At 35.6% G+C, this 12,343-nt stretch overlaps 1 protein-coding gene across 1 annotated transcript in view; it reads left to right on the top strand.

Moving 5' to 3' along the window:
- Nucleotides 1-12,093, top strand: part of DCUN1D5 (DCN1, defective in cullin neddylation 1, domain containing 5) — a 30,759-nt gene extending 18,666 nt beyond the window's left edge. Inside the window, exons 5-8 of the mRNA XM_006833778.1 lie at nucleotides 6,872-6,980; nucleotides 7,066-7,170; nucleotides 9,946-10,048; nucleotides 11,772-12,093. Of these exons, the coding sequence (XP_006833841.1) occupies nucleotides 6,872-6,980; nucleotides 7,066-7,170; nucleotides 9,946-10,048; nucleotides 11,772-11,827 (373 nt within the window). The 3' untranslated portion in view covers nucleotides 11,828-12,093. The remainder of the gene's footprint in view (nucleotides 1-6,871; nucleotides 6,981-7,065; nucleotides 7,171-9,945; nucleotides 10,049-11,771) is intronic.
- Nucleotides 12,094-12,343: the final 250 nt, after the last annotated feature.

Genomic DNA, 12,343 nt, shown 5'->3' with positions numbered 1-12,343 from the left:
GTGTCACTGTGTCATAGTCTTAATTGATACAGTGACAGTGGGAATAAGCGTGCAGTTGAGAAGTGAATGATTAAGGTAAAATCATTAAGAGTGTTTAATTTAGGTAGGGAGTTAATATATTAACTTTAAATTTCAGGTAAAATATTTAGGGAATCACTGAAAAGATGAAATAGAATCTAGGATTGATTTTGTTTTATTAAATGCCGTCATTTATATGTCTTATATAGTTATATAAATATAATATTTATATGTCATATGTATTACATAGTTGGTTCCAACTCATAGACACCCTGTATAGGGTTTTCAAGGAGTGACTGGTGGTTTTGAGCCAATTACTTTGTGGTTAGCAGTCTAGTACCAAACCACGACTCCCATTTCAGTAGGGGGTAGCTAGGAAAAAAGTACAGAAGTTCAAAAAGGAAAGTGTAAACAAGGGGGATGAGCTGAATAGGAAAAGTAACAGAAATTAATGTAAATATTATTTACTGAAAACCATAATCAGTATAGCCTTTTAGTCTTAGAGCAGTTGTGTGGGCCAGATCATTCTAAACTCATCTTTTTGTTTTTATGAAGTCTTAAGAGAACAAAGGAGCTCTGGTAGCGTAGTGGTTACGAATAGGGCTGCGAACCTTAAGGTTAGCCGTTCGAAACTACCAGCCACTCCGCGGGAGAAAGATGAGGCTTTCTACTCCCGTAAAGATTTACACCCTCGGAAACCCTGTACAGGGTCGCTATGGGTCGGAACCGACTCGACGGCACTTAACAACAACAACAAGAGAATACATAAATCACAAAGTAGACAACAATGAGCTGTACACTATGCAACGATTAGTACATCTAGAATTAAAGAGACCAACTGTATACAAAGCTTCCTAGGGAGCAACTGGAACTCTCATACATTGCTGCTGGTGGTGTGAAATGATAGAACTACTGCAGCCACTTTGGAAAACAACTTGGCAATTTCTTGAAAAGTTAGACATATATACCTCCATATAATGTAGCCATTCTGTTACTAGGTGTTGACCTAAGAAAAATGAAGGCCTATGTCCATACAAAGACTTACTTGTTCAACAGATGTTTATAGCAGCTTTATTTGTAGTAGCCAGAAACTGGAAACAGATCAAATGTCTATGAACAAATAAAAGAATAAGCTAATTGTTTTATACCCATTTTGTTTTTATTAAGTACCGACTCATAGTGACTCTGTATAGGGTTTCCGAGACTATAAATCTCTACAGGAGCAAAAGTCCTCATCTGTCTCCTGTTGAGCAGCTGATGGGCTCAGATCACCAGCCTTGTAGTTTACAGTCCAGTGCTTATCCTACAGAGCTGCCCATGCTCCCTGTGTATTGAAGTACTGGCCCCTGAAACCATAGATGTGATCTTTTTTAGAAATAAGGTTTTCTTTGTAATGTTATTTAGATCATACCCAAGGACTTGTTGATATTAAGTGCCATCACGTCAGTTCCGACCTTGTGATCTTGTATAGGTTTCTAAGGAGCGGCTGGTGAGTTTGAATTACCCACCTTGTGGTTCAAACCAACTTTGCAGTACAGCACATTAACCCACAGCGTCACACCAGAACTCCATACTCAAGGAGAGTGGATCCTAAATCTAACCACTTCCAAGTGATAAAGAGCAAAATGGACTGAAACAGGAACACATGGGGGAAGGACAACTTATGAAGACAGACACACAGAGATGCAGCTACAAGTCCTTGAATGCTGAGGATTGCTGACAGCTGGTGTGGTGCTTTGAGTTAATGCACTGGACTGCGAAGTTGGTTTGAACTGCAAGGTTGGTGGTTCAAGCTCACCAGCTGCTTGAAAGTCTATATAGGGTCATTGTGGGTCAGAACTGATTCGACAGCAACAATTAGTTGCTGAAACAACAACAATTAGTAACTGAAATAGGCAAAGAATGAACTCACTCTAAATACTTTTCCTGATAGCTCACCCCCCTTGTTTATACTTTCCTTTTTGTACTTCTGTACTTTTTTCCTAACTGCTCTACCCTGAACTGAATTTTGACTTCTAGTTTCATGAACTATGAGAAAATAATTTCTTAAAAACCAAAACGTAGGAAATGCCTACGGGAGTATTTCACAATCGTTCCTTATTTTTCTACATTGTCCACTTAAACTTTTGGTTAATAACGTCATATTCACTGAGAAAATATAACCAATTAGAAGATAACTTCCACATGTTGTCCCCACCACCTATTTTGATCTAGTATATTTATACCATGCCCTGAGCTGCCAAAAGAACAAACAGATCCGTGTTGGAAGACGTGCAGCCAGAGTGTTCCTTGGAGGCCAAGATGGCCAAACTTTGTCTCTCATACTTTGGACATATTGTTAGGAGGGACCAGTCACTGGAGAAGGATATCATGTTTGGTAAGGTGGAGGGTCAGAAAAAAAGAGGAAGACCCCCAACAAGATGGATTGGCCAGGTGGCAGCATCGATGGACTCAAGCGTGGCAACAATAGTGAGGTTGGCCCAGGATTGGGCAGTGTTTCATTCTGCTGTGCATAGGGTTGCTATAAGTAGGTACCGACTCGGCACCTAACAACAACAAATTTATTCCCATCTGCTCTTCTTTTCTACATGTTAACTGTGCACATGCGTCTAAGAGTAACTCCTCAGTGCAGAAAATTCCATCTTCTCACCTACTCAGGGATGTTGCTTCAACAATGTCTGCTTTCTTTCCTGCATTTTTGTATTTTCCTGTTTACTGGATCATGCTTGTTAGCATATACAAACCTACTGTAATTTCCTTTAAAAAAAAATTAACATATTTTGAATATAAGTACAGATAGCCATATGATTGTAAGAAATAGATCTTGTGTGCCCTTTACCCAGTTTCCCTTAATAGCATCTTTTAAAACCAGTATAGTATCACAACAAGAACATTGATGTTGATGTAATCAAGATATTGCATATTTCTCTCACTAGAGGATCTCTCACATATCCAACCCACTTCCCTCCCATATTCACCCACTCCTTAATTCCTGGAAAGCACTTGTCTCCATTGCTATAATTTTGTCTCATGGTGGTGAAGTGGTTAAGCACTTGGCTGCTAAACTGAAAGGTCAGTGGTTCAAACCAGCCAACCACTCTGCAGGAGATATGACAGTAGGCTTCCATAAAGATTTGTAGCCTTGGAAACCATGTTGGGCAGTTCTACTCACTCTTGAGGATCACTATGCTTCAGAATTGACTCACTGACAGTGAGTTTGGTTTGGGTCTTCATTGTCACTCAGCATAATTCTGTGATATCTAGGTTGTTGTATTAGAGTTCGTTCCTTTCTATTGCTGAGTAATATCCCATGGTATGGATGTGTACTATAGTGTATACTCAGCATTCATTTATTGAGGGACAACTAGTTGATTTCCAGTTCGGGACCATTATGAATAAAGCTGTTACAGACATTTGTGTTCAGGTATTTTTGTGTGAATATAACTTTTGATTCTCTAGGATAAATGTTCATGGGTACAATTGCAGGGTCATGTGGTACTTGAATGTTTAGTGTTTTTTTTTATTAACTACTAAACTTTTCTAGAGTGGCTATATTTTATATTTTCATCAGCACTGTATGTATGATCAAAATATCTGCATTCTTGCTTACATTTGATGTTGTCAGTATTTTTTATTTCAGTTGTTCTGGTTTTAATTTGCATTTGCCAGCAGCTAATGTCAAACACCTTTTTGTGTGCTTATTTGCCATCTGTATATCATCATCAGTGAATTGTCTCTAGTTGGATTAATCTTTTTAAATTATTATTGTTGCGTTCTAACGTCTTTTTATATGAATCCTTTGTGGAAAATATGGTGTGAAAATATTTCCTCCCACTCTCTGGCTTGTCTTTTCATCCTTTTAAGTCATTTACAAGCAAACATTTTAATTTTGATGAAATCCAATTTATTAGTTTTTCCTTGTACTATCAAGTCTAAGAATTTTTTACCTAGCCCTAGATTCCAAAGACTTTCTCTTATTTTTGGTAGAAGTTTTGTATTTATACATTTTATATTTAAGTCAGTGATCTTTTTCAAGTTACTGTCTATTTAAGGTGGATGATACAGGCCAAGGTTCATTTCTGTGCTTATGAATGTCCACTTGATCCAGCACCACTCATTGAAACAGCTCTCTTTTCACTGAATTGCTTTTGCACCTTTGTCAGAAATCATTTAGGTATATTTGTGTGGTTCTATTCTGAGATTCTCTGTTCTGTTCCATTGATTTCTTTGTCTCAGTCTTCTACTGATACCACAGTCTGAATTACTATAGTTGTGTAATGTGTCTGGAAATCACATGATTGCTTTTATAAAATTGTTTTAGCTATTCTTGTTCCCTTGCATTGTTACATAAATTTTAGAGAAATCATGTCTGTATCTACAAAAAAGAAAACAACTTGCCAAATTTTGGATTAAACTACACATGTATTTTGGGAAGAATTGACATCTCTGCCTTCCACTCCATAATATGCATCTCCATTAATCAGATTTTCTTTGATTTCTTAAATCAACTTTGTATAATTTCTTACATATACATCTTGAACATACTTTGTTAGAATTGCATCTAAATATTTATTACATTTTATTTTTTTAAGGAGCCCTGGTGGCTCAGTAGTTAAGAATACAGATGCTGATTGAAAGGTTGCTGGTTCTATGAGAGTAAGATGTGATAATCTGCTTTGTAAATAGGACAGCCTTGGAAACCCCATAGAGCAGTTCTACTCTGAAAAGTCAAAATTGGCATAGCAGAATCAGCACTGGACTGCAAACTACAAGGTTGGCAGTTCAAACCCACCAGCTGCTCCTTGGAAACCATATATAGGGTCTCTTTGAGTCAGAACTGACTCAGCGGCACATAACATCAGCATTCAGTAATGTCTTTATAATTAAAGCATCTAAATATTTTGTTACCTAGATACTTAGCATAATTAAACATTTTAAATTTTACTAAAAATGATAAATTATAAAATTTTAATCTGTTGAAATAAAATTGTCTAAGAATTATACTAATTATCAGAAAAGTACAAGTGATCAAAACTAGATAGAAAATCTTAATGGTTCTATAGCCATTAGAAATGTTGATTTTTGTATTTAACATTCCTTCCTTCCTTAAATGAAAAGGCAGGTGTTTTTACAACTAGGGTTGGAGAATTACTCATTCCAGTGTTATATAAAGATTTTCAGAAAAAGAGATAGTAATCCTGAATTCAGTTTTTGAAGTTAGTGGTATAAGTGTGTTACCAAAACTAGGAAGGGAGAGTTAGGAGAAGGGAAATTTACAAGCCAATGTCTCTCATAAACATACAAAAAAATCAAGCATAAAGCAACACAATCAAATTCGATTTATTCTAGGAATGCAAGGTTTACACAACATTAGAAATTTATCCATTATGTTTGCACATTATAACTTATTACATGCCATGGACCTTCACAATGCTAATTTAAAATAGTGAAAGTCTTCATTAAATCTGAGATTGCCATGAAGAATAGAAAATTCAATTGAGTGATATACTGGGGATCCCAGTAGATGGTGCAGCTAATTTGATTTGTGGGAAGTCTGAACGTCTCTCATAGGTGGCAAAATGTGAGTTAGGTCTTGATAGGTAATATTCTGTCAGAATAGTAGAGGTAACAACATTTCATATAGAGCATATGTTGTTGTTGTTGTTGTTGTTAAGTGCCATTGAGTCGGGTCCGACCCATAGCGACCCTGTACAGGGTTTCCGAGGGTGTAACTCTTTACGGGAGTAGAAAGCCTCATCTTTCTCCCGCGGAGTGACTGGTAGTTTCGAACCGCTGACCTTAAGGTTCGCAGCCCGAGCATATAGCATATGCTAAAACAGGAAAGTGATGCTATAAGATAAAGCACTGGATCACAAGGTTGATTTGAACCACAAGGTTATGAATCGAAAGTGACTCTATGGCACTTAACAACAATAGCATAAAATATACATAGTGTTTGGGGAATGATCCTATCACTTTACTTACAAGGAAGTAGTGTAGTTAGTCTATTGGGAAGTAGTAGGAGATGAGAGTGGAGATTTGAGTCGAAGTGTAAAAATCCTTTTCTGCCTTGCTTCTTGCAAACTAGTGGAATTTGTAGACCTGATGAGACTCAGAGAGCTAGTAAAAAAGTTTTTTTTTTGTTAATAGTCCATATATTTAGCTGCTTATATTTAATTCTTATCTTTAGATATAATTTTTAAAACTTACTGTTGTTTGCATAAGTGCTTCAACTAATTTACTTTGACTTTTGTTCACTCATAATGAGGAGTTTTGGATTTATGGCTCAACAATTAATATATGGACTCCTGGTGTGATGCTGCAGGATAATGCGGACCACAAGGTAAGTTTGAGCCTCAAGGTTGGTGGTTCCAGCTCACCCCCTACCTGAGGCTCAAACCGACCTTGCGGTCCAGCATGTTAACCCTACAGCGCTACACCAGCACTGTGTGTGTGTGTGTGTGTGTATGTGTGTGTGTGTGAGAGATTTTCTTTGTTAAATCTTACTTAAACTTTTAAAACCACCCATGGCAAATGGTAAATATCTTTCACCAAGCTGCTGCCTAAAGAATTTTTCAAAGAAATATGTGATAGACCCTCGATTGATTTCATTTGCTCTGATAATAGTTTTGTTTGAGTTACTTGAGACTTACTGAAGTCTTTCAGTTGAGTTGTAATTTTATCTTTTTCCCATTTTTTTAATGCATTAGATACAAGACATCAGTTTTGTGAATCAAAGTTTTCAACCTAAAATAACTTCATAATGCATCCACATTTTTTCTGTGCATTCCTTTTAGCCCTTAAAGAGATTTTTTATTTTCTTGATTGTATAATTTTTTGGTTTTTATTTAAGGTGTGACTGCACAGAAAAGTTACAGAACAAATTTGACTTTTTGCGCTCACAATTGAATGATATTTCGTCATTTAAGAATATCTACAGATATGCCTTTGATTTTGCAAGGGTAGGTACAATTTTCTTGTTTAGTAATTTTATTATCTTTTCATTATGATGCCTCACTTAGGAAAATTTTTTGATTTGCATTTTAGGATAAAGATCAGAGAAGCCTTGATATTGATACTGCTAAATCTATGTTAGCTCTTCTGCTTGGGAGGACATGGCCACTGTTTTCAGTATTTTACCAGTACCTGGAGGTATGTATGTTTGCTTTCATCATGGAAATATTTTCAAAATTTAATCTAATTGAAAATGCACCTTTGAGGAAAAACAGATCTTAATATCGCTAATTATTCCATCTGCTTGAGTAGTGTGAAAAGTCTGTCAACATCTAGTACTCTAGATATTTATAGTGTGCACGTATCTGCTTTTATTGTTTAAACGTTAAATTTGTGTCCTTAATAAATTTTGTCCACAAGATATTTTTATTCATCATCCCCATTATCAAAAATTGCACATTTTAGTGCACACATGTTTCATGTAAAATTCATATTTTCAAGGTTTTTCAAGATAGAATTGATACTACAACAGAAATCTTGTGTTCTTAAGTCAATTTATTTTTGTTGTATAGAGTTTAAACTGAAATCCAACTAAGAAAACGAATTGTGGTAATACAACTTTGCTTTTTTACTTAGGTTTAACCTAAAGAAATGTAATAAAACGTTGATAGTTTATGCCCACAAAAGGAGAACTGTCTGTAATAGTATACTTCAATGTACTGATTACTAAAATAAGGTGTGCTGATTTTAAGAAGAAGCTATTCTTAGAGTCATGTTGTGGGACTGTAATATAGAAACACTGGCTGCTAACTGCAAGGTCAGTGATTCCAACCTACCAGCCAGTCTTCAGAAACTCTGTGCAGGGTTACTATGGGTCAGAACAAACTTCATGGCACTTAGCAACAACATCATAGCACCTATCACAGACAACCTGGACACAGACTAGGAAGTAGTTGTTAGAAGAGAACAAAGTAATACTAAATGGTTTTGAGTCAGGAAAGGTGTGTGCCAAGGTTGTATCCTTTAACCATGCTCATTGTCTGTGTGCTGTTGTTGTTGTTATGTGCCATGGAGTCATTTCTGACTCAAAGCTACCCTTGTACAGGGTTTCCGAGGCTGTAAGTCTTTACGAGAGCAGAAAGCCTCATCTTTCTCCCGCGGAACAGCTGGTAGTTTCGAACTGCTGACCTTGTGGTTCGCAGCCCGATTTGTAACCACTATCAGAGTTCCTGTATGCTAAGCAAATAAAATTTATATGAGAGTTGGATTATATGAAGAAGAATTTGGCATCAGGATCAAAGGAAAACTCATTAACAGCCTGTGATATGCAGACGATACAACCTTGTTTGCTGGAAGCAAAGAGGACTTAAAATTCTTCAGTATGAAGATCAAGAACTACAACCTTCAGTATGGGTTGTGCCTCATTGAAAAGGGAAAAAAAAAGATGCTCACAACTGGACTGACCAATAAATGACATTATGATAAATGGAGAAAAGATTAAAGTCAAAGACTTTGTTTTGCTTGGATCCACAATCAACACTCATGGAAGCAGCATGACATATCAAATCAGGCAAAACTGAAACAAAAGACCTCTTTAAGTATTAAAGAGCCAGGCTATTAGTTTGAGGACTGAGGTGTACCTGGCCTAAGCCATGGTATTTTCAGTTGCCTTATAGGCATGTAAGAGATGGACAATGAATAAGGAAGACAGTAGAAGAATTGATGAATACAGTGGCAGCAACAGTGGGCTTAAACGTAGCAGCTAATGAGGATTGTATAGGTTTGGGCAGTGCATAAGGTCTCTATGAGTCAGAACTGACTGGACTACACCTAAGAACAAAAACAATTTTTTTATTTTTTTGCCTTTTTAGTTTTTTTGTGTGTATAATAGTTAATACCATTTTGTTAATGCAAATGTTTATTGCTTTGAAAATAATTTCTCATAAAGCTGATTGTTTATGATAGCAAGTTTCTCAGAGTATTTTTACACAGAGCTTGTGATGAGAAATAGTGGTGTTGAAAAGGAATTATAGAATGGGTTTTATGCACAGTTACGTTTTTAGTCCAATAAAGTAAATGTTTTTGGTGGGTATCATCTTTTCTCCTCCTATTAGTAGTTCTGAGCAGGAAAAAAATGTTTAACTAGTTGTGAGAATATTTACTTTGAAGAGCTGAGGGGAAATGAATTCAATGGTTTTTAAGTACTTGTGTGCAGGGTACTAAGGAGCTCTGGTAGCGTAGTGGTTACGAATCGGGCTGTGAGCTGCAAGGTCAGCAGTTCAAAACTACCAGCTGTTCTGTGTGAGAAAGATGAGGCTTTCTACTTCCGTAAAGATTTACAGCCTTGGAAACCCTGTATAGGGTCGCTACTAGTTGGAATCGACTCCACGGCACATAGCAACAACAACAACATGCAGAGTGTTTGACACTTTTTTTCCATTTTTATGGCACCATTTTGTGTTAAGTTTCATTCCCATTTAACAAATGAGCAAATGAATTCTCTTAGTTAAGTAATTTTTGGTAGGTCTCTCAACTAAGTATCAGAACTATTTCCTTAGCCTCCAAAGATACTGCATTCAAAGTGTGATTAAATTTCTCATAAAAAGAAATCATTTATTGGGAAGCATCACAAGGAACATTCTGGGTGTAGAAAATATTCTACATACTGGTTTTGTTGGAGACTACCCAATTTAAATACATGTGTAAAAATATATTGAGCTTTGCCCTTAAAATGAGTACACTTGACATATACTTTGTATTCCACAAAAATGAACAAAAAAGAATAAAATGAATTAGATGACACTGACATGTAAATTTCCCCAAGAATAGTGTTAGAAGCACATACAAATAATTATAAAGGAATAAATATTAAAGACCAAATGACCCACAAAGTTAAAAATAACTAGATTTACTGAAATCAGAGCCCAATATAATGTTTGCTCTATCAACCAAATATTTTATCATTTTTCATAGCAATCAAAGTATCGTGTTATGAACAAAGATCAGTGGTACAATGTATTAGAATTCAGCAGAACGGTCCACGCTGATCTTAGTAACTACGATGAAGATGGTGCTTGTAAGTATTACATAATTTTTTTTTTTTAGGAAAATAAAATTCCTAAAAATGTTAAATGGCAGTATGCATTTGTATAGCATTAGCATAAAGATTTTAAATTGCCTAACAGTAACTTATATTATTATAATAATGTGGAAGAAGGAAGGTAAAGCGAAAGCTTAGACTGAGTCATGTAAAATTTCCGGTGATAAATGAAATGTTTTTAATTTCTTGGCAACCAAGCATTGCTGCTAAGTTTAAATTATAATTTGTTTATCTAGACGCGAAAATCCTGCTGTACTCTTATCTTTTTTTGGTATTTTTCTATGGACGGAAACTACAGTCATGATTTTAGAAACATAAAAGTAAAATACAATAGAAGAAACTTTAGTTACTATCTTAGTACCCTTTTATACAAATAGCAGATGTTGTGAAAATAACTTTTCTCTGAAAATTATAAATTGTTTCTGAATAAACAGGTAGCAAATATTTTCAGTCCTTCAAATTAAAATTTCTGTTCATACACTTCATTAAAAAACTAGAGCGTCATAAAACATCTTTGAAGCAATGACGAAGTAGATCATGCCAGATTAGTTCTTCTCAAGTATGTAACGCTTTCAGTTCTCTGGTAGATGTGTTATTTTAACATTCAGTTGTGTAACTTGGAAGACATATTACTACAAATATAAGCAAGTTATGGACTTATTTCTATGATGAAGAAGTAAAATGCTGAAGAAGGAATAAAGAAATGCTACCTTGTAGCAGTGAACTGTCAGTCCAAGTGCCATATGTGGCCTGCAGATGTGTTGTTTGTGTGTATGTTGTAATTCACCATTTTAAATTGTAGGTTTTGTATAAAAATGCAACTTAGTTTGGGGGCGCGGGGTGGATGACAAAACTGTATCTATATTCTACATAGGAAGCAGGGGCGGGATTCAAGTAGTGGCTGCCCCTGACATTGCACTTGTTTTCTACGTTGCTGATCTGCAATGTGCTAACACCTAGGCTGTTTTCCATTTACCATTTATGATTGCTTGCTGTGCTGTTTTCTTACTCTAGAGAAACATGTTTGTCAGAAGCAAGAGAAAAAAAGACACTTCCAGAGTGTGTCAAGAAAAGTAGGGCAAGCATATTTTTTTCTGTGGCAATGAATTTTTTTTTTTTTTACATATTAACAGATAATAAGCTCATTTAAAGTACCTACCTGGCTTCTGTAGGTATAGAAAGGTCTTTTTTTAGAATGGTTCTTAGTTTACTATCAGCTATCCATTTTATACTTAACTTTTCAGTTTTTAGTAGGCCCAGGTACTGGAACAAAGTGAGTGTAATATAGTCAATCCTCCTAACAAGCTTACATACTTCTTGGGGAGGTTACAAAGAAATATGATCTTTAAACACTTTTAAGATTGTTTAATAATTGAATGGGAGAATACTGTGGACAGTTCGAAAAAAAGAGATGCCAGATGACTCAGTTATTGGAGGGTTCACTGGACATTTATACCTTGAGAAGGACATTCTTAACAAACATCATCATATGAAATCCTGTAAGTCTTTAAAGGCCAAAAAGAAAAGTCTAAGGAAAGCACTGTTACATAGAAGAAAGAGTGTGGCTGGAAGCCAGACATCTGAAGCTGGACAGGGTCAGCCTGTTGCCACTGAGCTCCTTGGGAATTTTGTTGTTGTTGTTTTAGCTTGGAGAAATGAGTTCATTAAGTTCTAACAAAAAATGTTTCTTTATTTCTAGGGCCTGTTCTTCTTGATGAATTTGTTGAGTGGCAAAAAGTCCGTCAAGCATCATAACAAGAACTATTGTGAAGAAAATGCAAACCTTTTGATTCCCATGTGTATACAAACTAATAAGATGAGGGGGAAAAATCCAAAGGGTGCATTTTCATTCAAATGAAAGACTCCTTATAGTACTTTCTTTCCTTTTTTTTAAAGGAAAATTTCTTGTTACATGTGATGGGCATTGAGCCACACACCTCTTCTGAGACTGAATATTGAAGTTTTGTTTTGAGTTATGTTTATAACATTTATTTCAGAACAATAAAGATTCAGATTTGTGACAAAGGCCTTAAAGTGAAGATGTCCCTTGAGTGTCAGAGTGGTATTTATTTTTGTAAATTTGAATGATTGAATTTTTGAGGTTCTAACTTCTCTGAATTTATGAAATTTTTAAGACTTAAAAAAAAGTCAACATTTGCCAGTGGAATTTGCTGGTGGCATGGCTCATTATATTCATCTCTGCATAGTTAGGAAGAACAATTATTGGCCTTGATTCATGGAATAAAGATTTACTGATGTAGCTAATTAAAA

The sequence above is a fragment of the Chrysochloris asiatica genome, unplaced genomic scaffold (assembly GCF_000296735.1).
Source record: "Chrysochloris asiatica unplaced genomic scaffold, ChrAsi1.0 scaffold00008, whole genome shotgun sequence".
NCBI classification, from domain to species: Eukaryota; Metazoa; Chordata; class Mammalia; order Afrosoricida; family Chrysochloridae; genus Chrysochloris; species Chrysochloris asiatica.
This window is presented reverse-complemented; position numbering and strand designations above follow the sequence as displayed.